The 27747-nt window shown below is 34.7% G+C and overlaps 5 protein-coding genes across 5 annotated transcripts; 1 reads left to right on the plus strand and 4 right to left on the minus strand.

Moving 5' to 3' along the window:
* The first annotated feature begins 1899 nt into the window (after window positions 1–1899).
* On the plus strand, window positions 1900–4278 carry LOC133670158 (indole-3-acetic acid-amido synthetase GH3.6-like). The gene is made up of 3 exons (XM_062090653.1): window positions 1900–2301; window positions 2452–3380; window positions 3490–4278. The coding sequence occupies exons 1-3, from the start codon at window positions 1991–1993 to the stop codon at window positions 4074–4076; spliced, it is 1827 nt and encodes a 608-aa protein (XP_061946637.1). The 5' UTR covers window positions 1900–1990; the 3' UTR covers window positions 4077–4278.
* A 4715-nt stretch (window positions 4279–8993) lies between these two features.
* Window positions 8994–10737, minus strand: LOC133669277 (putative F-box/FBD/LRR-repeat protein At4g03220). The gene is made up of 3 exons (XM_062089349.1): window positions 9700–10737; window positions 9402–9584; window positions 8994–9308 (listed from the first exon to the last, which is right to left on the minus strand). The coding sequence occupies exons 1-3, from the start codon at window positions 10735–10737 to the stop codon at window positions 8994–8996; spliced, it is 1536 nt and encodes a 511-aa protein (XP_061945333.1).
* A 5005-nt stretch (window positions 10738–15742) lies between these two features.
* Window positions 15743–16790, minus strand: LOC133668921 (fasciclin-like arabinogalactan protein 12). Its single transcript, XM_062088929.1, has one exon. The coding sequence runs from the start codon at window positions 16719–16721 to the stop codon at window positions 15906–15908; it is 816 nt and encodes a 271-aa protein (XP_061944913.1). The 5' UTR covers window positions 16722–16790; the 3' UTR covers window positions 15743–15905.
* Window positions 16791–19186: 2396 nt separating this feature from the next.
* Window positions 19187–20220, minus strand: LOC133668936 (fasciclin-like arabinogalactan protein 12). The gene has a single exon (XM_062088947.1). The coding sequence runs from the start codon at window positions 20158–20160 to the stop codon at window positions 19345–19347; it is 816 nt and encodes a 271-aa protein (XP_061944931.1). The 5' UTR covers window positions 20161–20220; the 3' UTR covers window positions 19187–19344.
* A 2326-nt stretch (window positions 20221–22546) lies between these two features.
* LOC133670265 (fasciclin-like arabinogalactan protein 12) lies at window positions 22547–23636 on the minus strand. The gene has a single exon (XM_062090792.1). It carries the CDS (start codon window positions 23568–23570, stop codon window positions 22776–22778), a length of 795 nt encoding a protein of 264 aa, XP_061946776.1. The 5' UTR covers window positions 23571–23636; the 3' UTR covers window positions 22547–22775.
* Window positions 23637–27747: the final 4111 nt, after the last annotated feature.

Here is a 27747-nt window from a genome sequence, read left to right on the forward strand (position 1 = left end):
GTTGATGGACCCTCCTTAATTAATGACTAATCGTAAATCTGATCACAATCATGTAGGAGGAATTAATCTGCTTAATTAATGATCATCTTAAAGTAGAAATCTGGAGGCATGCATGCATGAATGTCGTAGCCGGCGCCGGCAACTTGTCTTGCGGTGTTGCTGCTACAATTTCCATAGATTTTATGAAAAATATATGCTTAAAGGTATACGTGCATGTGCTAAACAAAAAAGTAGTGCACTTTACTCCATAAATCGTCTCAAAGAAGTTATATATATATATATATATATATATATATATATATATATATATATATATATATATATATATATATATTTCCCTTAATTGAACTCTAAGGTACAATCCATTTTCTTGAAGATTATGGATACCAATTTTCATTTTGACTCAATCTTATTAAATTATTTTTTCTCAATATAATTGTTTTAAGTCACAATTTCTCACTTTAGGTGGAATTAGTCAATTAGAATTGATTCAAAATAAATGAGAAAGTTCGGAGATGCTTTTATAATGAAATTGTGTATTTTAAATTGGTAAACACAATTTTTCCCACAACATTTTCCCTCTCAATAAAAATATTTCTCTAGGTGTACTACTATTTTACTCGGCAGAATTTTATATTATTTATTTTTTCTCAGAATTTTATATTTTATATTTTTTCTGTCTTTTTAATAGGTCAAATAATTTATTTAAATTTTGATTATGGAAAATCTATCAAGAAGAATTAACTTTTCTTGTTATAAAAAAGCTGGTCCAACAACGCCTTTAATAACTTATGAACAACATTTTAATAAATAAAACTTGAAAACCAAGCTTTATTATATATTTAGTTAGAAGTAATCAATGTTAATCACAAATACTTCACCACCACCACCAATTTATCTGTTAAAACAATTAGTATAAACTCGGACGCCAAGCTTTTTTAGTTTACTTAGAATTAAAGTGTCGGTTTGAAGATTATTCGATGCTTAAGAAACTAATCCACTCCTTTTAACCACATCAATTTTTTAATTAATTTTTCTTAACAACACCCGTAGTTCTAATAATCCCAGTTTTACCAGATATTTCCTGTCCTCACCTCTTTTTACGATTGAAATCTTCTTTACGTACGTAGACTACTCCAAACAATTTTCTTGTTTTCCTTGCTAGCCAAGCACATATATAACGATGATGATTATTTTTTTTCCATATTGTTTTTTCAACTACTACTAATTTCACTGAATTTTTTTCTTCAATTTACTATAAAAAGAATCCCATTTATTGGAATAATGACTCACTCATGATCCAATAGATGGAGATTTGTAGGTTAACTATGAAATTGCGAAGCCATTTTCAGTAAAATAAGTTTTTATCCTCCTTTGATTTGAGTTTAGGCCCGATAGTATTTTTGAGTCATCAACAGTTCTAGCCAAAACTATGTTCATCTCTTCGGTTATGTCATTTTCTTTAATATGAGATAACATAAAAAAAATATTACTTATTTTGCTTTACACCAGAAATATTAAATAACCTATTAATCTAGACTCTATTTTGAGTCAGTACTCCAGTAAGATCTAACACTATGCTTTACACTATGATTATTTCTACATTATCACTTTTAACTTGGCTCAAAAGAAGAGTAGAATTCGAAACCCAAGTAAAGCAGGGAAGAGTAAAAAAGAGTTTCTTAATTGAGGTATACCTAGGAAAATAAAATTAATAACGAAAGATAATTTTTTAGAGACATACAATATATCCTTTTGTTTACACTATTTGCTTAAACATGTTGCGTGTTTTTGTATGTGTAGTGGGTTACAGGCAGTCGCTTAGATTTTTTATTTTATTATTTTGTTCTATATAAACCCCATACTCCCTCCCCTTCATTTCACACCAAACAATATAGCCCTCCTTGCTACAATTGCCATAGTTTCTTCCTTCTCCTTGTCTCCTCCAAAATTTCCTTTCTTTCACTTTGTTTTTCTATATATTAAAACCATGCCTGAAGAAGCTCCTATGAAAAACTTGGTTTGTGAAAAAAGTAGAAAGGCTTTACAGTTTATTGAAGATGTTACACGTAATGCTGATGAGGTGCAAAGAAAGGTTCTTGCTGAAATCCTCTCTAGGAATGCAAATGTTGAGTATTTGCAGAGATATGGCCTGAATGGGAACAAAGCAGACAGAGAAACTTTCAAGAAAGTGATGCCTGCTGTCAGTTATGAGGATCTGAAGCCAGATATTGATCGTATTGCTAATGGAGATACTTCTCAAATCATATGTTCCCAGCCCATTTCAGAGTTCTTGACAAGGTGATGATTCCATCAACTTAGCTTCAGAAGTGTTTATATATATATAATGGTATATGTGTTTATCAAAATATATATATATATATATATATATATATATATATATATATATATATATTTGTGTGTGTGTGACCTGGTGCTATTGATGTGTAGTTCTGGTACATCTGCTGGAGAAAGGAAACTGATGCCAACAATTGAGGAAGAGCTGGGAAGAAGATCATTGCTATATAGCCTATTGATGCCAGTGATGAATCAATTTGTTCCAGGTTTGGATAGAGGAAAAGGGATGTACTTTTTGTTCATAAAATCAGAAGCTAAGACTCCTGGAGGATTATTGGCACGTCCAGTTTTAACTAGCTATTACAAAAGTTCATACTTCAGAGATAGGCCTTATGATCCATACACCAACTATACTAGCCCAAATGAAACCATTCTCTGCCAGGATTCTTACCAGAGTATGTACTCTCAATTGCTTTGTGGCCTTTATCAAAACTATGATGTTCTTCGAGTCGGTGCAGTCTTTGCTTCTGGGTTCATTAGGGCAATTAAGTTCCTTGAAAAACATTGGATTTTGCTTTGCAATGATATCCGGAATGGAACAATTGACCCCAAAATAAGTGACCCTTCAGTAAGAGAGGCTGTTTTGAAAATTCTCAAACCCAACCAGAAACTATCTGATTTTATTGAGGCTGAATGTACCAGAGAGTCGTGGAAAGGGATCATAACTAGGTTGTGGCCTAACACCAAGTATATTGATGTTATTGTCACAGGGACAATGTCACAGTATATTCCTACACTTGACTATTACTGTGATGGCCTCCCCCTAGTTTGCACCATGTATGCTTCTTCTGAATGTTACTTTGGCCTTAACCTGAATCCTTTGTCTAAGCCAAGTGAAGTTTCTTACACCCTCATCCCCACCATGGCCTACTTTGAGTTCTTGCCCGTGAACCGAAAGAATGGACTTATAAATTCAATCACTGCACCGACATCCCTTGATCAGAAGAAAGACCAGGAATTGGTTGATCTTGTTGATGTCAAACTAGGTGAAGAATATGAGCTTGTTATCACCACCTATGCAGGTAAGCAGCGAAACCCTTTCCACAATACATAAATTGCTAACTTCTTGACAGAATATTAAATTGCACCATTTTGGCCATAAATAAAATTGATAACAATTTTTTTTTTCAGGTCTTTATCGGTATCGAGTGGGGGACATACTTCGTGTGGCTGGATTCAAGAACAAGGCTCCTCAATTCAACTTTGTATGTAGAAAAAATGTTGTTCTCAGCATTGATTCTGATAAGACTGACGAAGTTGAGCTGCAAAATGCAGTGCAGAATGCAGCTAACCATCTTTTACCATTCGGTGCATCTCTCACAGAATATACAAGCTATGCTGACACATCAAAGATACCTGGTCACTATGTATTATTCTGGGAGATCTGCCTTAGTGGAACAACTCCTATTCCTCCTTCAGTTTTTGAAGACTGTTGCCTTGCTATTGAAGAATCACTCAACAGTGTTTACCGCCAAGGCCGAGTCTCAGATAAGTCCATTGGCCCTCTAGAGATAAGGATAACTGAGAGGGGGGCATTTGACAAGCTTATGGACTTCGCTTTAAGCCAAGGTGCATCAATAAATCAGTACAAGGCTCCAAGGTGTGTTAAATACGCACCGATTATCGAGCTTCTCAACTCAAGGGTTGTGTCAAATTACATCAGTCCAAAATGCCCGAAATGGGTTCCTGGTCATAAGCAATGGTGCACTCCAAACTGAAGGATGAGTACTTCTTTCTAACATATATATATAGGGACATCAGTTTTCAGTGGAAGTAGAAGGAATAGAATAGGAATGTCTTGGAACCAAGATATGTAGTAGAATAATCCCAGTCTAGGGTTTCTTGTTTAAATTGTCTAATATTTATCTAAATCGGTTGCTTGTACACAGGTTTCTTGATGATGACCTCTTAATTTGCTTATATACTTCTGCCAATTCCAAGCATCAAAAGTAAACCATAAAATGAAGCACACAACAACTATTATGTTTGGCTACGCCTTAATGTGCCAATTTAATGGGGGAAAGGACAATAATAATTATATAACATTCAATTACCCTTGACTATGTGATGCATATGGAAACACGAAAGTCAACAAATATGCAGAGAAAAGACAGAATTTGATGAACCCAAAGGATTGCAGTCATGCAATTTAAATTTATAATGTTATTTTCTACAATAAAGTTTAATGAAGTTTAAAGAGGTTTACAATTTCTTTTGATAGGCTATAAAACCGATCTTTACTAGGGTAAAAAAAAAAGAATTTTAAAACACAAATATATATATATATATATATATAATTAAACATGAAATCTGGACCGATAAGGTGGTTCCTATATATTAAAATAGACATTGAGAATCTCTTAGAAAAATTTAAGTTCAATTCAACATAATAAAATAAAAAATTATAACTTTTTTTAATTATAATAGAGATCTAACAAGATCAGATCTTCTCTTAGATTTAGCCCTATCCTAATAGTCTAGGTTTGTGGTGCATCATCTTCTAGCCGTGTGAGATTTTTTTTTAACTACTTAAAACCTTAAGGTTTTGTAGCCCGACTGCATCAGATAAATTCTTCAATTAATGTCTTCGAAAATCTAGATAAGGGAATAGAGCTGCGAGTGTTTGAGACATCTAGTTGTATGTCCTCCTCCATGGCTAGATATTTGAAACATGGAGATTGAAACAGATGTTTCAAACATCTGCCGCTCTGTGCCTTTTTCAATGACTTAGAAGGCACTGATGTTGCAACTCTTTTCCGGCATTCTAGCCCAATGTTTTAAAAGGTCACGTGTTATTGCACGGCAACACTTTAAAATGCTCGTTGCTTACTGATATTGCTGATAATTGTCTCCGATGATCTGTAGAAACACATCAGGAACATTCACTGAGTACTCTAGCTACATTAACCAAGGATTAATTCTCAAGAGATTCTACTACATGGGCGACAGAACAATGAGTCCTAGTCTAGATTTTTGGACAAGATAGCACGTTGAAGTTCTGTTTTTCACGGACATGATAAATGCCACGTTCTTGAAACGTTAGCTTCGAAATATGAATAACTGAGACAAAAAGTACTTGGACGAAAACACGCTTGCAAATAAATTCTGCCCCATCATTGCCCCCTGTCTAGCTTGATGAAATGCAGTGACCCTACAATGGTGACCTTGCATTTAAATCTTACAAAGACACATGTGAGCTGTAAGAGATTGATGTTTTCCTCATTTTAATTGAGTCACCAAGATGTTCATAATTGAGCACTTGAAATTGACCTGAAAATACGCTTATGTGCAGACACACACATGCGTGCATGCGAGCTCTAGAGAATTCGTTGTCTGGTCTAGATATCCAACTTGGGAGAATAAGTTGATACACAAAATATTGTTGATTGTATCATTTTCATGTTTCATCCACTTAACCACCGTGTTTCACAGATGCCTCGTGTACTGCAATGAAAGAAAAATAATTAGCTTTCCATCCATTACTAATTAATGGCAGTCCACTTTTCTATCTCTTTTGTAAAAATTTCCTGCTGTTAATTAGTGTTTGTGGAAATTTTTTGGCTAACAGCTATAAAAAGACTGATTACAGGTAGTTAGAAGAGAAGAATTACTAGCAAAAAAGTTCTGGCTCCATGTAGAGGCCGAGTACTAATTAAAAAAGGAAACGCGCTGCTGTTAAAAGATGATGGTAGTTCAGGAGGTAGTTTAGAGGTTTAAGTGATTAGAAATTGAAATGAAAGTAGTTTGATAGTTAAGATTTTTAGTTGTAATAGTTTAGTAAAAAGGGAACTTAGTTTATAGTTTGGAAATTGTTGAAGGATGCGGAATACACAAAACAAAAACTTTGTTGATAGAAGATACAACACAAGAAGAGTTTTAGGACAAAGGCTTTGAGATTAGCATAGTTTTTGGCTTGCTTTACGGATGATGGTTGCATGGCTATCTATAGCCTTCCTAACTAACTTTAATGGAACAATCTAAACAAATTTTCCAACCATAGAACTTGCTGGAAATTTAGCCCATAAACTAGAAAATTCTAGAGTTTTTTGAATTATGGACAAGCTTTTTTTTTTCCTAGAACATTCCTCGTGTTTGTTTGATTTCTCTAGAACTTGAATCGTGGATACGCTTTCATGAAGATATTTGCTAATTATTCTTTAATTTTACAATACTCAAAATCAATTTTTTTATTGCCAACTGCTTCTTATAGAAAATAATATTTGATTGATATGTGTTTAGTCCTGTTATGGAATACAAGATTTTCCATCATAGTAATCATCGGTTTATTATCATATAATATCGTTGTAGATCCTTGTTGACATTCTCCCATATCTTCTAGTATTCTTTTAAGCCATATAGCTTGACTTCTTGCTCTTATGGTTGCCACATACTTTGCTTCAACCGATGATTTTGCTACAGACTCTTGCTTTTAAGATGCCCAAGAAAATATTCCAAAACCGAGTTAAAATGTGTAGAATGAAGTGCTTTTTATATCATCAATTGATCCAGCCCAATCACTATATTTGTATCCATGTAGTCTTGAATCCATAATTGATATATACTATATGCCATACTCTTTTGTTCCCTACAAGTATCTAAGTATTCTTTTAACAGCTCTAAAGTGGATTTTTGGCTTGAACTTTGCATGAACCTTAATAGTAGACTTGTTGCATACATTATATCTGGTCTTATCGTTGTTAGATATAGTAAGCTTTTTATTAAATTTCTGAATGTTGATGTGCCCTCTTTTTTTTATCCATCTTCCTTCTGTAATTTCTCATTAGTCACAAATGGAGTAGCAACTGCTTTGCATCCTGTCATCTGGAATTTTTTCAGGAGGGTCTCGGTGTATTTCTTTTGTGAGATAAATATTTCTTCATTTTCTTGAGTATTTCTATCCCTAAAAAATAATGCATCAAACCCAAATTTATCATTTTAAAAGTCTTCATAATATCTTTTTTGAACTCTTGAATCATCTCCTTGTTATTTTCCATATAGATAAGATCATCAACATACAGAGAGACAATGAGGGTGTTAGAGTTACCTTGGGTCTTAATGTAGAGTGTTGGCTCACTCTTACTCCTTCTGAATCCTTGTTCATTGAAGTAGCTGTCGATTATGTTATACCAGACCCTTGGTTCTTGCTTGAGCCCATGCAATGCTTTCTTCAATTTTAATATTTTATCTTTGTTACTTTTTACTAAAAAGTTGAACAGTTGCTCTATTCTAAAACTCCATTCAAGAAAGTGAACTTCACATCAAGCTGATAAATTTTCCATCTCTTTTGAGCATTTAAAGCAAATAATGCTTGAATAGTGTCTAGCTAAGCAGCTAGAACAAATGTTTCATTATAGTCAATGCTAGTAGTTGAAAGTAGCCTTTTACTACTAACCTTGCTTTATACTTTTGTATTGAGCCATCAGAGTTAAGCTTTATTTTATAGACCCACTTAACTTCAATGATCTCAGTTAATCCATTAGCTCCCATGTCTTATTTTTCTCAATCATTTTAATTTCTTCCTTCATTGTCTTCACCCAAACTTATTCTTTAGATATAGCTTCATAGCTTTTAGTCTTCACAACTATGAAGTTGCAGCTTTCATAAATGTCAATTAGTGACCTCATTTTACTAACCGGTGAACTTGAAGAAATTCTTTCTTGCCTTATAATTGATGGTGATTTAGGTGAACTTGGAGGGGTTGATGATTGGCTTGTTGATAAAGAAGATCATGGTGATGATGGTGGATTTCTACTTTCTTCAACATCTCCTCCATCAGCTTGAGTTTAGTGAAAATTGATTATTCTTTTTTGAACTTTTTCTTCATCCCAATTCCACTTAGCATTCTCATCGAACTCAATATCTCGACTGATAATTAGTTTCTTGGTCTACAAATTGTATACCTAGTAGCCTTTTAATGCTGAACTGTAGCCAAGAAATATTCCTTTCTTGGTCTTATCATTGAACTTACTCATTTTTGCATCTGGAATATAAGTGTAACATATACTGCCAAAAACTTTGAGATGCTTTGCTGAAGGCTTTCTTCCTGGCCATGCTTTCGTTAGTGTTTTATTTGCTACTGCTTTCTATTTAGTATATATACAGTAGTGGATACTGCCTATGCCCGAAACTTATTTGGAAGACCTTTCTCCTTCAGCATTGATTTTGCCATCTCCAATATTGTCCTATTCTTTCTTTCTGATACTGGAGAATAGGACATACTCTGCCCGAATAGGACTAGTCAGTCCTTTCCTTGCTTGGGAAAATACTCTGCCCGAATAACATCATCTAACATTCTAAACATCCATGAATTTTCACTACCTCGGGTTGTTTAAGAAAGACTTCAAACTCCGAATTTGAACACCTAGTATTGCTCTTCTGAGGAGGTAGACATGTCCCAGAAGTCCCCATTCAGTTTTCGAAAAGGACTTGTCCGGAGATACCTTTGCAGAAGAGCAATATTTTGAAGCCTTTCCTAAACAACCTCAAGGTAGAAAAGATTCATGGATTTTAGAATGTGAGAATTAAGTTATTATAACAAAAGTTTTACACAAGTACGGAAAGGAATAGCAAAAAATATTCATTGCACAGCACATTTTAGAAGAGTACAATTAACAGGAAAAAATAATTATACTCTATTAAGAGGACAGTAAGAATACAATTTTAGCATTAGAAGAAGCCCAAGAGAATCCCATTATTTGTGACCGAACTTTTTGTCGCCGAAGAGAATCCTTAAAGTTGCAACAATTTGCTGTGCAAAGTGTCATTTCTTGCAAGTCCTTACCATGCTTGAGCAAAAACTTTGCTAGGCTAACTTCGTTTTCACACTCTAAGAATCCATGTATCTTTACTACCTTGAGGTGGTCTAGGAAAGGCCTTAAAGCTTGGAGTTGGGATTCCCAATATTGCTCCTCTGCAGAGGTAGACAAGTCCCACAAGTCCCTATTCCATTGCTGAAAGAACAAAAATATGAAACAAAACTAAGGCTAAGTGTGCGTGTATATATAAGGCCGTAAATCAAAAACAATTACATTTATGGTACTCACTCTTCTTTCAGTCTTGAAGTCATTGATGATCTTGAGGATGAGTGTGTGCAACGTGGGAGAGCTCCTGAATAGGAATGCTAATCCTGGTACATTATTTTTCTCGAAACCGGTATGCAACTCCAGAACCTTAAGGTTGTTAAATGGATGGAGAAGGTTTATAATATCGTTCTTGTTTGATAGAATCTGCCAAAATAGTGAGAGTCTATTCTCATGCACTGAATAACATATAACTATTATGCCGGAGAAAAAAAGATTGTGATAATTGAGCAATATTTCAGGCAGGGAGAAAGGCTTTTACCTCAACACATTGGCTATCAAGAGTTAAACTATGGACATGAGAGAGTCCAGATAAAAAATTGCACACACTCTGAAGCTTTTCCACGCTCAAATTTTCATGAAGTAGAGAGAAACCAACAGAGGCCTCATGCAGAGAGGTCAAGTTCACTAGAGAACTGCTAGCAGTAATAGAATTATATTCCCACGAAATGCTCCTAAGCCTTGGTGCATTAACCTTAAACCATGTCTTATCACTGTATGCATCAAAACAGCTTGCAACTCTTAAATTTTCCAATTTTGCAGAACAAATGTCCAAACTATGTAGCTGAAAACAATTCTCTATTGTTAAATCTTCAAGGGCTCGACAACAAACCTTGAGATGTTTCATCCCAAAACAAGCATCGAGATTAAGATTCTTTAGACAAGGAAATGACGATTCTGTAAACAAGTCCAAGAGGGAGGATTGTTCATATAAAATGACAAGTGATAGTGACAATGTGAGGAGTGATGGAAACCCAATAGTCATTACCGAAGATGGAAGCAATCTAAAACCGGGATACCGAGATCTCAGTTTGAGAACCCGCAAAGATTCACTCGTTATGACTCCTCGAGGGAAATTGAAGTAATCACCGGTGGCGACTTCCACATCAAGTTCTTGCACGTTACACCTAATTGCTCTTCGGATCAAACCATTTAGATGGGAGAAACTCAAATGTGCACGAAAGCGAAGGGCTCTTAGATCAGAATGCTTGTCACGGAGAGCTAGGACATTGGCGATGAAGTCCATCGAAGACCACCATCTTTTTGTTTTAAGCTTTGGTGTAGAACAAATGGCCTTACTAGGGTTCATTGTGGTGAAATCAAGGTCAGGAAATGAGGACCAGAGAGATCTCCATCTTTGAGATAAGACACTGGTTTGAGCAATGGATTTAAGGGGAAGAAGCAAGAGAATGTGATGGAGGATAGCATCAGGGAGATCGCTGATCCTGTCAATGTCATTATCACCTTCATTATTTGATGCAAACCACAACTTTTTTCTCTTGGTGGATCTTGTTTCCATTACCATGATGGTGATAGTTGTGTTGAATATATCTCTCTATATTGTAAGCTGCTATCGATTTAGATTAGGGTTTGAAAGTTTCGAAAGTGTGAAGTAAGATGATGAAAGAGTGCTTGAGTTTGTTTGCACTTTCCTTCAACTTTTAATTTCTTTTTTTATTATTATTTTTTGAATAATTCACGTTTGAGTTTGAAAGTTTCAAAAGAGTGAAGTTAGGATTTTTTTAGCAGATTTCTTGGCAAAGCTTGCGTCTAGGTTTGACATCTCCAAGCAAGTGTGGAAGTCTCTCGCTTTCGGGATCTCTCATCTTTCTTGTTAGCTGACTCCATGGATTTTTTTTTTTTTTCGTGAGGCCCAACAGGCCTTAATTATAATATAAGATAGATTTGTTTTTTTTTATTGTGTTTAGCGATCAAAATATTAATTATTCAAATTTTAAATATTTTATTTTAAATTAACTTTTGTTTTTAAATATTATGCAATAATGTCAAAAATAAATTTTAAAAAACAAAAAAATATATATTATTTTAATATATTTTTAAAATAAAAACATTTTAAAACTAGCATATCATACTCCTACGTAACTCCATAGACACTTCATCTTTCCTATTTCTGAACAAGATACATTGTAGTTTCTTGATTCTCTAATTACCCAGAATGCATTCTTTACACAGGAGCCCATTACATTTCTAATTATTTTTTCTAAGATTGAAAGATATAATGGATCAAATTTTTTTACCCAAAATTCAAATAACTCCTTGAATACAAGATCATTTTAATTTGTTGTCTATTTAAAAGTGTGATTGCGGTTGCTTTTCAAAGTATTTTTCATTCTGAAATATATCAAATGATGTTTTTTTTAAATTATTTTTGAAATCAACATATCAAAACAATCCAAAACATATAAAGAAATTAATTTTTAACAAAAAAAATTGATTTTTTTAAAAACACGGGACCCTCATTTCCAATCGCTCACTTAGAACATCAAATGAAAATAATTGTTGTGGTTGCAAGTTGCAAGCATAGAAAAGATGTTCTGTCACATGTTGTAACCTTCTCGTTTTTTTTTCTTTTATTTACTTTGAGTTTGCATGGATTGGCATTGCCATTTATGCATTGGTCTATGCTATAGTGATAAACGGTCAAAATATTGAGGCTTGAGAAATTGGAAGGTATACATATTTGGTTCTGTCCAACCACATCTAACAATTCTTTAAGTGAAAATTAAATGCATAAACTGCTCAAACAATGTTGTATGGGAAACGTTGTTCTTTTTTTGGATAAACCAAGATCACGTTACCAAGACACAAAAATGGAAGCCAGAGGAGAGAAAAAAAATGGTAGCAGCACTGACAAGGAGCAATCGGCATGAACGACACAAACAGAAGTGAAGAGCCCCAAAAATTACACGAGGCAAACAAAAAATCCAGCATCGAAGTTTGAAGAGAAATCTAAAACTGAAGATTTAAGAGAACAAATTGAAACAGAAGAGAACATCTCGCAGCAGAAAACCAAAGAACACAAGCCACCTATATCTCATAATTTTGGCTGAGGATGATTGGTTTAGCTAACATGTTTCTCCCTTTTCACTTCCCAAATCCTGAATTGTTCTCCATCTCCTGAAAAATATACAGTGAGCAAGATCATTAATAGATGGGAAATGGAGAAATGACGGAAATATTGTTACTACAGAAAACAATTAGAAAAAATCGCACAACTCATGGAACCATCTTCCTTAAGTTGAACTAGAAAGTGCAGCAAATGTTTGTTTCAATCAAACCAGATAAGTCTTTGAAATCACACTTCCACATCCTAAAATTAATCATCTCCAGTGATAAAAGATTTGGCCACCTAATCTAAAGCGATCCATTATTGTGACAAAACTCTTTAAGCTTTGAAGAAATTTGAAATCTTGACATGCATCCTTCATTCCACCACATTTATCAAGCGACAAGCATTCCAAATTCAGACAGAGAGAAATCAAATCGCGCACCAAGCTATTCAGTAGCAAACTTACTTGTTCAAGAAACGATGAGCTAAGGAATTCCTTAATTCGATATAAATTATATTTCTACATAAATTTAAACAACAATTATTCTTAAGCCCTGAAATTTTAACATCCCCATCTCTAAGAAAAAAGAAAGACAGCCAACAATCCGCAAAATAGTAGATATCGAGCTGAGTTCTTTTAAATGGTTCTGAATGGTGTAAAGTGTCAAGATATCAAAGGCTCTGCTGCTGCCACCTGTCAAGAGAATAGAGAATACAATGGTTAAAAAGTTTGTTAATATTGTTAGACAGTTAACAAAGTTTGTTACTGTTAATTAGATTAGGTAAACAAGCTTCTCACCTTTAGTTCATATAAAATGAATGTAGCAGTGCTGGCAAACATAATAAGTGAATATACACAGAAACATTTTCTTCTTCCTCTGCATTGCAGTATCTCCCTCTAATTCTATTTACTTCTCTGTTCATCTCTGTAACGATTCTTGCTAGCTTATCATAAAGAATCTGTGATGCTATGCTGAGTACTGGAGTCGTAACTGAGTTGGAGGTAGAATTTAGGAAGAGAAGAGGAAAGGGGCCGGTGGAGGAGGGTTTTGTTGATGAATTTGGAGGAGGAAGAGCATGAGGGAAGTTAAGGGAAGGAAGTTTGGACCAGAGGTTAAGCCATTTGTGGGATATTAAGGAGGTTTGCATGGGTTGTTTAGGGTTTTAGTGGTGGTGGTTTGCTTTCCTTGTTAAAGTGACCAAACTTGCAAAAAAAAAAATTAGTAAGGGTCATAATGCTTATACAGTGTGAATATCAGAGTCTTTTTCACTCACTTTTTTTTCAAAGATTTAAAACCTTAAAACAAATACATTAACGGGTCACAAATTAAATAAAAAAATTAGGCACCAGAGGTCACCTGATGGTGGTGACCCGACTTTGTGGGTCGCCCGGCCAACAACCCAATCTTGTGGGTTGCCCATCCGGCGACCAACCCGTTTTTCTCTATCTTTTATATTTATGGCATTTCTTTCTTTCTTTTTAACAAATAAAGCTACATGGCACACGCTTTTATGTACTATTTTATAAATTATTATTTGATAATTTTTGTGTAACATTTTTTTTTTGTCTTGCGCAGGATAGGCATCATATTCCATTACCAATAGTTATAGTTTTGCTACGCTTATTACTACCCTACATGAAATGTAAGCCCCTAGTTAGAATTTTTGAGTTAGTGAAAAAGAAGATGAAATAAATAAAAGAAAATATATTTTAAGATAAAAAGGAATATAAATTGACCTGAATGGTTAAAAAGATGTAAAAAGTGTGAAAATTTGAAGAAGAAAAAACATTCCATTTTCCTTAATATTTATAGTTGACCAAAGAAATAATGAAAAGGAGGATGAATTCTATTAGACATATGGATTAAATCAGATAAATTTAACATGAAATAAAAGAAAATAAATGAAAGTGGTGAATTTAAAAAGATTTGAAATAAATGAAGAATTTAATGAGAAATCATTACTATTTTAATTAAAAAGAGTTTTGTCTTAGGAGAATAAAAATAAACGTGTTGATAGTGATGTTTGAATTATGAAAATTAATAGAGACATTAAGTAAATTGGAATAAATGATTAAAGTTTAATTGATGAAGAAAAATAGTAGTGTTTAAAGATTTGAAAGTCTCTTGGTCTATGGATTATAGGATGAGTAGGAATTAAGAAAAGAAGTTTCTTTTATGGAGAGAATTTTGAATCTAAAAAGAATTTAAATAATGATAACACAGGAGAGGTTGCTGTATGGCACAAATAGTAAGGACTATTATTCGAGAGACAATTATAAGTATAAGTAGGTGATTTTCACCTCAATATGATACTAAATTCTTAAGTAATGTTAATTACAATTTATTTAAATGCTTAATTATGTGGTAAGATTTATGAATCTTATCCCAGAAGAAAATTAAAAAAAAATAAATGAAGTATAAAGGAAGGAAACCAAATAAAATCTTTCAAACCCAATAAAATCAAATAACACTTCAAAATCACTCATCATCAGATAAAGAAAACCAAATAATCCATAATATTTATTACATTGTCAAAATCCAAACTTAATTAAAACAGTGTAATTATAGAACGTCTAAAATATCGAATCAAAACTAAAAGGAAAGCCTCGCGGAACAAGTAAGGCATACCGACCAAAACTGAAAAAGTAAGAACATCAACAAAGTCCACCTGCTAACAAAAAGTAAAAACCTAAAAAAATATTAAAAAATATAGAGGGGTGAGTTCAACCAACTCAGGAAGGGAATAACATTTAACATAGATTTTAGATATTAATATTTTGCAATTTCATATATCTTGATATAAATATACATATCAAGCATATTAATATAAAGTTATGAAATACATGTCAGAGATCAGATAATACCCGAAGATAACCACTGTGTGAGGATCAGTCACCACAGTTTGGTGTCTCTTTCACTAGCTAGGTATACAGAATACTATGTGCGCATAGACTAATTCTTCTTTGTTAGAATGGAGTTACTAACAAGTCTGATATCAAAACATAATTGATATTCGCATAATTATCAAAGTAATATATATCGTATTGTATATATAATTTAACTCAACAAAATACAAGTGAAAATTCAAGAATTGATGAGTACTCAGGAAATAAAGCAACATATATAAATATTCAAGAAATTTACTAGTTGTACTCATCAACATGTATATTTATGTATATTACATGCATATTAAAAATTATCTCACTCGACTGGAAGATAAAAGCAAAAGAGAAATGGATGCAGAACCGAAGACTACTGAAAATCATTAGAAGGAATATCAGCAGAACCTATAATGAATATAAAAAATACTTAAAAACAACTTGAAGAAAAATAAAATAAAAGATTTAAAACTTTAAGTTTAGAGATCAAAACGTAAATATAAAGTTGAATTGTTTCGCTTAGGAAAAAAAATGAAATTTGACTGATCAAGTTTATATATTGCAACTTGAACAAGAAATTAAATAAATTCTCAAAATTCCATCTTAACCACAAGCTCAAATCATACAACCTGGATTCAAAGTAAAATTTGAATTATTCAAATTTCAACAGGAATCCAAAGTCAACAAAATCATGAAACAAAACCGGAACCAAGCCCAACATATCTCCTCTCAAGTTTCAAAACCCTTCTACATTACAAGCAAACATTGCAGCAGCAACTATAACGAGTGATCCAACAACCACATTATTATGCATAAACGTAACTGCGCTAGATATATCCACAGGAGCAACAGGACTCTCTACATTAGCAGCAGGAACCGCCTTAGTAGGTTTTTCTCGTGCAGGTGCCTGTACTGGTGCTGGAGCTGGAGCATTGGATCCAAAAATGTCCTTAGGAAGTAGCACCTTCTCGATCTTATAAATGGCTAGCTGGTTGTCCGTGTAAACCGTGCCAGATAAACTTGTATTGGTAAGTCCTGTGGTTATGTTCACCGAGTTTGGATAACTTGTGACATTAAGTGGTAACCTACTACCTGTTCCAGCCCATGTTCCAAGAGGATTACTTACGGTCTGGAACTGGGAAGTCGATAGAAATGTTGGAACTACGTGGAACTTCACCAACTCAGACTTGTCTCCATCGCTTAGAGTATTGAGAGTTCCTGATTTGAGTTCCGAAAATGCACTATCTGTCGGTGCAAAGATGGTTATACCAGTGTTGGAATCATTGAGCGCGGAGAACAAGTGGTTTTCCTCTTGGGTGGATCTCAAAAGGCGGATAAAGATCATGAAGTGGCCAGCCTTCTCAAGGATTTTGGTGACGTTGGTGATGCCGTGTGGTGCAGCAGCCTGTGTTGGGGTTGCGACTGGAGGTTGTGCTACGATTACTGCTGGTGCCTGTGCTGGGGCTGCTGTTGGTGACTGGGCAAAGGTATTGATATAACAAAGGGAAAGAAGGAGCATTGAAAATGAGAAGATTGAGTACTGTTGCTTCATCTTTAAGTTTCCACGGTATAATGCTAGAGATAATTAAAAAATGCTAACGCAAATTGAGTTCGATCTTAGTTGGAAGTGTTTGATGTCTGAAGAAGAGACAGAGTGAGCTTTTATAGAAGTGGACAGAGGATCAAACTAGGTGCAATGTACGAGTTTAGTTTTACGACTTGGTAGCTAGTACCTATCTTGCTCTGAAAGGTGGAGGGTCATCAATGGATGGGTTTTTTAACAATGCTGCAGCAACTACTTGGCTTGGAAAAGAAGGAAAAATTTCTAAAAAGCAGATTTCCAGTGTTGTGACAGTAAATAAAGATGTCCATGATTGTCGAAATTATATTTTAGAATCATCACTGTCAGAACATTTGAGGATACTTCTTAACTTAAAAAAAAAAATCTTCTGTCATGGCAGAAGATTTGGACAAGCAATCTTAACGGAACCATCTTTCTATATCTAAAACAGCTATGGCTCCTTCAGCATAATAGAATGAATCTTTACTTCCCTGAATCCATGACAGACATCGATAGACTAACTTTCCAAATTTACACAGAAATCAAATCTCACCTAGACCTTCACTTAAAACAACATAAGCAAGCAACACCTACCTTATGTACTTGATTTGATGTTCGTGGCAAAACTTCTTTCAAGGTTTATGCAATCTCCAGGGGAGATGCATTTTAGGGCAGCAAATATGTCCTAATACATGTTAGGGGAACACTGATTTTGGAGTATGGTTTGAAGCTACTGCAGATGCAGAATTGACAGCCTACACAGATGGTGATTGGCTCGTTCATTTGATGATATGTAGAGCACAACATGTTATGAGTTCAATTTCGGTTCAGGTGCATTTTATTGGATGACCAACAAGCAAAAACAATGGCACAAACCACTGCAGAAGCAGAGTACATAGCTGCAGCAGCTACAGTGTGAAGCAACGACAATTGAAATTGATAACAACTCAGTCATTGCAATTGTGAAAAATCATGCAAGTCATGTCAAAACCAAGCATATCTAAGTGAAGTTCCATTTAGTTCATGATGTATAAAAAGCTAATGAGGCGACCTTAATCTACTGTGAAGCAGAAAATCAACTTGAAGATATATTCGTAAAAGCTCTTTCTCAAGCCAGATTAGAATTTGTCAGGAACAAGCTTGGATTATCAAGAAGTCGTCTCAAGGAGGAATGTCATACCAATTTTGATACTTTTGCTACATACTTAGTGCATGTTCTGTAGCAATCTACTGATATTTTGTAAAAAGTATTGCTGAAGTAAACCTGCTGAAAATCATGTGAGGGCAGGTCCCAGTAGTCAAGGGGTGGTGTTGTGATCCTTGGATGGCATTAGGTGGAGTTTTTCTTGAAAGAAAGTTATAGTAATCAAATACTTCTGCGCATATATAAATGATAATGTCAGATGTGGTAGTGCGAAAAAACAAACCGGTTACAAAATCAGCAAAGCACTATCAGTCTTGCTATCTATAATTTCTCAGCTGCAAACATTCTTGTTGGTCACAAAACCAGCAGTTTTGAAATTGGAGAGAACCTGAACCTGATGTTGGCTTAAACTGGAGAAAGATTCGTTCAGATAAAACTTTAAAGGCTCCATTGTAAGCGCAATGTGCAGGTTATTTCACATACAGATTGGCAAAACTTCAAGTAAATTAGCTGTACCATGCAGATCCAACTTCGAGCACTCATTTTGTAACTCAAAATCCTTGAGATTGCTGAGAGAACTTCCAAAAATAAACACCACTCAATGCAAGCATCTTCGTATGATAACAAACTTTCATGAAAAGCTGTCATTAAGAACAATATAAGTATTATCCTACATTTACACAAGCAACCATCTGCAAATAATAAGACAATAGCTCACTAGTTATACAAATTCACAATGAAATATCTGTTTTCACCGTTGTCCTACAAAATGAATGAATTAATGTAGCACTAACTTATCTCTAGCTTCAAAACATCAATACTTCAAGAAGAAGGAACGAAAAGAAAAGGATTATCTTAATCCTGCAGGGCAGAGCAGTAAGGTGCTTCGCATGAGCAAGTAACCCAAAACACTAATCTCCAATGCTTAATATGCTCTTTTCTGTCCAATAATGAATACTTGTTTCAATCAAACCTGATAAATCCTTGAAATACTACCTACCTAGTACCTACCTTCAATTGAATCATCTCCAACAGCCCACGATTTGGACAAGTAACCTCAACCTCAAGTGATGCATTCTTTTTAGTGAAGGAACTAAGCTTTAGCTCCTGAAACTTTACAGAAATCAAATCACCCACAAATTTGAAGAAAACATCATTCAAGAAACACTGACCTCAGGGACTCAAGCCCCAAAGAGGCAATTGGTTTATCTAACCGAAAGCTAGGAAATAAGTAGACGACACCAGGGTTACAGTGAGGAAAAAAAATGAAATTTGACAGATCAAGTATATATATTGCAACTTGAACAAGAAATTAAATAAAATCTCAAAATTCCATCTTAACCACAAGCTCAAATCATACAAACTGGATTCAAAGTAAAATTTGAATTATTCAAATTTCAACAGGAATCCAAAGTCAACAAAATCATGAAACAAAACCGGAACCAAGCCCAACATATCTCCTCTCAAGTTTCAAAACCCTTCTACATTACAAGCAAACATTGCAGCAGCAACTATAACGAGTGATCCAACAACCACATTATTATGCATAAACGTAACTGCGCTAGATATATCCACAGGAGCAACAGGACTCTCTACATTAGCAGCAGGAACCGCCTTAGTAGGTTTTTCTCGTGCAGGTGCCTGTACTGGTGCTGGAGCTGGAGCATTGGATCCAAAAATGTCCTTAGGAAGTAGCACCTTCTCGATCTTATAAATGGCTAGCTGGTTGTCCGTGTAAACCGTGCCAGATAAACTTGTATTGGTAAGTCCTGTGGTTATGTTCACCGAGTTTGGATAACTTGTGACATTAAGTGGTAACCTACTACCTGTTCCAGCCCATGTTCCAAGAGGATTACTTACGGTCTGGAACTGGGAAGTCGATAGAAATGTTGGAACTACATGGAACTTCACCAACTCAGACTTGTCTCCATCGCTTAGAGTATTGAGAGTTCCTGATTTGAGTTCCGAAAATGCACTATCTGTCGGTGCAAAGATGGTTAAACCAGTGTTGGAATCATTGAGCGCGGAGAACAAGTGGTTTTCCTCTTGGGTGGATCTCAAAAGGCGGATAAAGATCGTGAAGTGGCCAGCTTTCTCAAGTATTTTGGTGACGTTGGTGATGCCGTGTGGTGCAGCAGCCTGTGTTGGGGTTGCGACTGGAGGTTGTGCTACGACTACTGCTGGTGCCTGTGCTGGGGCTGCTGTTGGTGACTGGGAAAAGGTATTGATATAACAAAGGGAAAGAAGGAGCATTGAAAATGAGAAGATTGAGTGCTGTTGCTTCATCCTTATTTTTTTGGGATAAAATGCTAGAAACAATTCAAATATACTGATGCAAATTGAGCTCAATCATAAAGTGTTTGATGTGTAAAGATGAGATAGAGTGAGGTTTTATAGTAGTGGACAGAGGATCAAGTTAGGTGCAATATACAATTTTAGTTATACAACTAGATTGCTAGTACCTTATCTCACTCCAAAAGCTGTAGGGTCATCAATGGAGAGGGAAATTTAACAATGCTGCAGCAACTACTTTCCTTGGAAAATCATGCAAAAAAAATAAGGTTCTAAAAGGTAGACTTCAAGCGGCTGTGACAACAAATAAAGATGTCCATGATAGTGAATCATCACTAGCAGAACAGCTGAGCATGCTTCTTAACATCAAAACAAATCATCTATAATGACAGAAGATTTAGACAAGCAATCTAAACTGACCTTTGTATCGTAAATAGCCAAGTCTTTGCTCTTTTAGCTTAAAAGAATGAATAGTTACATCCTTAATCCTTGACAGACATTGATAGATCACTAATTTTCTAGATTCGCACGCTCAGAAATCAAATCTCACACCAGACCATCACTTAACACAACTTCATGAAGAAACACTTGCCTTATGTACATGAGCCCGTAGAGGTCATGCTATTGATAAAAGTGATTTTGAAGTAAAAGGAATTGTGTTCTTTTACATGATGTTGAATGGCATAATATTCTTTTATTCATGGAGAGGATGAAAGAAAAGGCGGTGGAGGAGGGTTTTGTAGATGAACGCGGAGGAGGAAGGATGAGGGAGTTAAGGCAAGGGATTCTGTACTAGAGCTCAAGCCTTTTATTCATGTTAAACGTACTAGGATGATTGGATCATGCTTCCACCAAAACCATGATTTTCCTCCATAATGCAGCAAACATAGAAGGGTCTTTCTGGCAGTCGTCTGTCACATTCAGTTTATGAAAATTGTGATATAACCTCGACAATTTTACTGATTGGAATCCACTTCCTCAAGCTTAAAGTAACAATCTTATGCTCTCTAACACTCTCTTTTCTCTAATTATCAAGACCAGCAGTTTTGAAACAGGAGAAAAGAACTTAACCTGATGTGGGATTGCTTAAACTAGAGAAAAATTCATTCTGAGGAAACTTAAAAGGTTCCTGTGTGAGAGCAATACAGCAGATTTGTTTCAGTAGAAGTTCGAGAGATAACCTAGTAAAGGTAGTTCTGTTTCAGAAGCCTGATTTCTGATAATTAGCATTTTCTACTCTTTTGCATTATGTTCAGCCTCGCATTCAAATGCTGTCAGCAGAACCATATATAATCTTACAGATTAAAGAGAACAACATTTTGATTCCAACCACTTCAAAAACTTGTAATGAAATATCTGCTTTCACCATTCTCCTGCAACCTCCTTTTCCTTTCTCTCTACCCTCCTTAATGCATGCTTTATCTCTCCTAATCATCAAATAATCATCTCAATTCAATAACTTAAGTTATTATATGAAATTTCAAGATATGATTTATATTATTCTCTAACACATCTCCCTCAAGTGAAAGTCATTTAGGTTGAAACTTACACAGGCCCACACTATCTTATGCTTAATTTTTATCAAATAAATAAGGATGGTGAAATTCAAACTCATGACCCTTTGGTCATTAAGGTTTTGATACCATGTCAAAAAACCATCTCATCCCAATAACTTAAGATGTTAGGTAAGGTTTCAAGATATGATTTATATTATTCTCTAACACACCTCTTCAAGTGAAAGTCTTTTGGGCTTAAAAATTGTACAGGTCCGCACTACCTTGTATTTAATTTTTATCAAATAAATAGGAATGATGAAATTCTAAGATATAATTTATATATTATTCTTTAACATACCACTTCAAGTGAAAGCCCTTTAAACTTAAAACTTGCATAGATCTGTACCACCTTGTGTTTAATTTTTATTAAATAAATAAGGATGGTGAGATTTGAACCCATGATCGTTTGGTCATCAAGACTCTAATATCATGTCAAAGAACCAACTTAACCTAATAACTTAAACTGTTAGGTGAAGTCCTAAAATTTTGATTTATATTATTCTCTAACAATATCATGATAGTTTGCCCCGTGCTCACCCTTATTAGCCGACATCCCCTATCTCTGCATCAGAAAAATATTCTTTCTGAGGGAAGTAATCCTATAAACCTTCCTCCAGATCCAGTGAGCTAATAAAAAACATAGCAAGAACTAGCAAGCAAGAACTACAACCTCTTAATATGACATCTCAGCCGAAAAATCTCCGAAACCTCCAAAAATCTCACTCCATTTACTCCTCCGATAACTAGACTTCCAAGAAATAGAACCACCAACACAACCACTATTATCTAAGAAACAGTTAGGGCATGATTCGATGACACCAGGGTGATCACAAAAAAACAACAAATGAAGTTTGACTAATCGAGTACATATTTAGCAATTTGCTCAAGAAATTAAATAAAACCTTGAAACCATAACCTAAAGTCATAAAAACTGGATTCAAAGTAAAATCAGAATTATTCAACACACACCAAGCTTTCAATCCAACCCAGAAAATTTAGACGCTGCCGGACCCAACCCAGCTTATCTCATCTCGAGATTCAAACCCTTCTACATTATAAAGCAAAGATTGCAGCAGCAACTGCACCAGCTGATCCAAACACGTTATTACGCGTGAACATGACTGCGCCAGATATATCCACTGGAGCAACAGGACTCTCAACATTAGCTGCAGGAACTGCCTTAGTAGGCTTTTCTGGTGCGGGTGCTACTGGTGCTGGAGCTGGGGCCTTAGAAGCAAAAATGTCCTTAGGAAGTAGCACCTTCTCAATCTTATAAATGGCTAGCTGGTTGTCCGTGTATACCGTGCCAGATAAACTTGTATTGGTAAGTCCTGTGGTTATGTTCACCGAGTTTGGATAACTTGTTACGTTAAGTGGTAACCTACTACCTGTTCCAGCCCATGTTCCAAGAGGATTACTTACAGTCTGAAACTGGGAAGTGGATAGAAATGTTGGAACTACATGGAACTTCACCAACTCAGACTTGTCTCCATCACTTAGAGTATTGAGAGTTCCTGATTTGAGTTCCGAAAATGCACTGTCTGTTGGTGCAAAGATGGTTACACCAGAGCTTGAATCATTAAGCGCGGAGAACAAGTGGTTTTCCTCTTGGGTGGATCTCAAAAGGCGGATAAAGATCGTGAAGTGGCCAGCCTTCTCAAGGATTTTGGTGACGTTGGTGATGCCGTGTGGAGCAGCTGCCTGTGTTGGAGTTGCGGCTGGGGGTTGTGCTACGACTACTGCTGGTGCCTGCGCTGGGGCTGCTGCTGGTGACTGGGCAAAGGTATTGGTATAGTGGAGGAAAAGAAGGAAAACTGAAATGGAGGAGATTGAGTACTGTTGCTTCATCTTTAAGTTTCCAGGCTATCTGCTAGAAACTATAAAAAAAAAAAGCTTATGTAAATTGAGCTTGATCTTATTTAGAAGTGTTTAATGTCTAAAGAAGAGACAGAGTGAGGTTTTATAGTAGTAGGCAGAGGATCAAGTAAGGTGCCATGTACAATTTCAGATATACTACTACTAGGTTGCTATCTAGTACCTTATCTTGCTCCATAAGGTGGAAGGTCACCAATGGAGAAGGAAATTCAACATTGCTGCTCCAACTACTTTCTGAATTATCACTGGCAGAACATTTGAGCATAAATGTTAACATCAAAACAAATCATCTGTAATGACAGAAGATTTGGACAAGCAATCTCTACTGACCCATCTCTATATCTAAAACTGCTAAGAATTGTGTCCTTAAGACATGTCCTGTGATGTTTTGAAATACATGAGTAGAAAAATACAACAAAATTCTTGGAGGCTTAAAAATGAATCTAAATAAATTAGGGGTATTTAATAATTCAATAAGTATAAATAGAAAAACAAAATATCTAAAAATTTTGAGAGAGAACAGGCAGGAGTGAAGGGAGAAAAAAGAAGAAGAAGAAGAAGAGAAAAGAGGGAAAGATAAGGAAAATAGAAGAGAATTAAAGAAAATAAGTTTAAAAGTAAGATTATGTATAAATGTGTGTTCTTTAAGCTTTAAATTTCTGTTTTGTTGAATGTTAGGGTTTTAAAGATTGTGCTTTGGGTTGATTGATGAATTGATTTGAATGTTATGGGTTGATTGGATTGTTATGGGTTGATTGTTATGGGTTGATTGTTATGGGTAATGAATTATTTAGTTAATTTTGAGAGATTTTAGATAAAGATAATGATTTTGAGTTATGATTTTGTTTAAATGGTGGTGAATTTGAGTTATAAATTTTGATATAATTGTAGGTAATCTGTGAAAATTCTGGATTTAAAGTTAAAGATGATAAAAATTCAGTTTGGTTCCTTAATTTGTGAAAATTACAAGTTAGTCCCCAAACTTTGAAAAAAAAGACAGATTTATCCCTAGAGCATATTCCAAGATTCTGGACAGAATAAAAGATGAATTATGGGCAGAATTCCAGTATAATTATGGATTTTTAACACTTTCAATTTGGTCCTCCCATTTGACAAAAATTACAATTTGACTCTAAAAATTTGGAAAAATTCTAGAATGGTCCCTGGAGCATAATTAGAGATTCTCGACAGAACTGAGGATAAATTATGGACATAATAACACTATAGTCATGAATTTATGATATTTTTAGTTCGGTCCTCCAATTTGAGAGTTACAATTTGACCCTTAAAAATATGATAAATTCCAGATTGGTCCCTAGCTGTAATATTAGCTTTTGCATATTGGTTTGATGAGTAATTGAGGGTTCTTTAGTGAATTATTATCAAGTCTTGTTATTTGTTTTATTATGAATTGGATTTCGAAAAAACCGTTTAATTTTGGGTTTTTGAAAAAATGACTAGTTTAGTTTAAAAACATATAAGGTTATGGAATAGACTCTTAGTTAAGTGTATTAAATAGGTTGAACGATTTTTTCGAGTCGTTTTTGAATATGTCACATTTGTATTCAGATAATCTTGTTATTCTACCAGCGAGACATTAGTAGGATTTCCTTCGGTATCTGCTTTCGAATTATGTTTACTTTCGAGTCAGGTGAATGAATAATTTTCCATATACATAATAAATATTATAAATATTTGATTTGTTAATATGAATTGGTTCATGTTTCTTGATTATATATATATATATATATATATATATATATATATATATATAATCAAGAAACATGAACCAATTCATATTAACAAATCAAATATTTATAATATTTATTATGTATATGGAAAATTATTCATTCACCTGACTCGAAAGTAAACATAATTCGAAAGCAGATACCGGAGAATATATATATATATATATATATATATATATATATATATATATATATATATATATATATGTGTGTGTGTGTGTGTGTTGATTATTATTCTTGTTACGATAAAGCATGATCAATTGTTGAATTTGAATTCTTGATATAAACCAATATATATTTTGAATTGACTTCTAAGTTGATAGCTCCTCAATTAATTAATGTCATGAGTTGAGCCTTGAGATATGAATATGTCTGATTGATTATGATTATAAACTTATGGTATGCCAGTCAAAATATTCATGCTAACAGGGTAGTGTTAGTCTTTGTGCACATCATATCTGAACCCTAGTTGGTCAGGGGAGTCATCAACCTATGTAGACTAATCATCTCATAATACGGAGCCTTATGCTCATTGCATTTTGATTTTCTGACGAGCTTTACCTTATGATATTCTTGTTATGATCTATTTGAAAAACCTTCCTATAAGAACCTAGATCCATAATTGTATATATATTTTTCATTGTTGTATTACCTCGTGTGTGTGTGTGTATTGAACATTATCTACTTACTGAGTTGTTAAACTCACTCTCTTATTATTTATCTTTTCAAGCTTATAGTTTATTAGCGAGTCATTTTGTTGGACCTTCAGGACCTACTCTTTTGTTGAAATTTGTATTTTCCTTTATGTCTAGTTAACGCTCCACAACTATGAATTTGTATTTACTCTTGTATTAAGACAATCAAATTATATAATGAAGTTAATTTTGTTATTAGTGCTGCATTGAACTCACATTGAGGTATTTGAAGGTTAAGTTTGTATATAAGTCTGGGTTCGTATAGGTATATGGAACCTTGAAGAGAAACTTTACTTGTGTGCCGGTTATGGATCCGGGAATCGGGTTGTGACATGTCCAACCTAAAAGTTTGCCAAAAAAAACATCTTTTAGCTCACATGCTTAAGATTTAAAAAAGAAAAAATAGAAATGTCATTTGGTCATTAAGTCTCTTGGTATGAAATAAGAATTTCAACTCAAGAGCTGAAATTATTAGGTGTAGAATATATAATTTATATTAATAGGTATCACATTCAAATGCAGTTGACAGAAATGTAAAGTTACGGATTGAAGATAACTGCATTTTGGTTTGAACTATGCTTGTAAGAGTTCGAAAATCACAACGAAAATATATGTTTTCACCATTGTCCCACAACATGTATGAATTAATTTGTATACTTTAATCTCCTGTGAAAAATTGAATAAAGAGCTGTTAGTTCACACTAACTTAATACTGACTGGAAACGTTACGACTGCAACAACAACAAAGGATTAACGTTTTCCTGCAACATGGTACAGTAAGATGCTTGGCATGAAATATTTGCTTCAATGAAACCATACAACCTCCCCACCTTAAATTGAATAGTCTCTAGTGATCCAAGATTTGGACAAGGAATATCAGGCAATGCATCCTTGTTAGTGAAGGAACTAAGTTTTAGCTCTTTTAGATTTCAATAGCAATTTTTTACGTTCTTCATTTACCCACAACCTTCAAGAGATACGCTCTCCGAACTCACACACCCAGAAAACAAGTCACCCACAAAGTCATCTGGTAAAAAGCAATTTCCAAGAAACGTTGAGTCACTGACCTCAGGAAGTCAAGCCCCATGAAGGCAATACTCATTATTTTGTACTCAAAATAATATTTAAGCCTCAAAATCTTAACACATCCATTTCTTAGCATAAAGGAAGAGAAAAGTCTCCGCGGGAGAAATTGAAGTAAATTTCATGTACATTGCCCTTAATGGCATAATCAATCCACTGGGGATAACAGAGCGAAGACAGAATTTGGAACGGGAAGAGGAAGGAGGGTATTATCAACAAATTCGATGCAAACGGGGAGGGAAGTGCGGTGGGAGTAGTGAGAGTCATCATCATACTATTAATAAAGACTAGTAAACAATGTCTTTAAGGCTGAGCTCGGGAAACAATTCTCAATGAATTATAATGTAGAAACTGTAATCTCTCAATCAAGTTTCGCATGAAATGCTGGGGGATTTGTCCAGAAAAGAGCAGTATGAATGTATACTCTAATGCTCCTAATCGTCGAATCCTTGGGGGGGGGGGGGGGGGGGGAGAACTTCCGATTGAATAAAACTCAATAAGTTCATGAATCATACTTCTTCGGATCGAAATAAATCATCTCTGGCATTTCTCTTCTGCTTCCTTCTTACTGTTTTCTCCCTGGTCAGTGGTGACAATCTACTTCAATCTCTTTCGGCCTCCATT

This window comes from Populus nigra, chromosome 12 (genome assembly GCF_951802175.1).
Source record: "Populus nigra chromosome 12, ddPopNigr1.1, whole genome shotgun sequence".
NCBI classification, from domain to species: domain Eukaryota; kingdom Viridiplantae; phylum Streptophyta; class Magnoliopsida; order Malpighiales; family Salicaceae; genus Populus; species Populus nigra.

Coding starts and splice junctions, on each gene's coding strand:
- LOC133670158 (XM_062090653.1), top strand. CDS start 1,991: ATGCCTGAAGAAGCTCCTATGAAAAACTTGGTTTGTGAAAAAAGTAGA. Junction 2,302..2,451: donor ATTTCAGAGTTCTTGACAAG/GTGATGATTCCA, acceptor ATTGATGTGTAG/TTCTGGTACATCTGCTGGAG. Junction 3,381..3,489: donor TGTTATCACCACCTATGCAG/GTAAGCAGCGAA, acceptor TTTTTTTTTCAG/GTCTTTATCGGTATCGAGTG.
- LOC133669277 (XM_062089349.1), bottom strand. CDS start 10,737: ATGGAAACAAGATCCACCAAGAGAAAAAAGTTGTGGTTTGCATCAAAT. Junction 9,585..9,699: donor TTGATAGCCAATGTGTTGAG/GTAAAAGCCTTT, acceptor CTATTTTGGCAG/ATTCTATCAAACAAGAACGA. Junction 9,309..9,401: donor ACTTCAAGACTGAAAGAAGA/GTGAGTACCATA, acceptor TTGTTCTTTCAG/CAATGGAATAGGGACTTGTG.
- LOC133668921 (XM_062088929.1), bottom strand. CDS start 16,721: ATGAAGCAACAGTACTCAATCTTCTCATTTTCAATGCTCCTTCTTTCC.
- LOC133668936 (XM_062088947.1), bottom strand. CDS start 20,160: ATGAAGCAACAGCACTCAATCTTCTCATTTTCAATGCTCCTTCTTTCC.
- LOC133670265 (XM_062090792.1), bottom strand. CDS start 23,570: ATGAAGCAACAGTACTCAATCTCCTCCATTTCAGTTTTCCTTCTTTTC.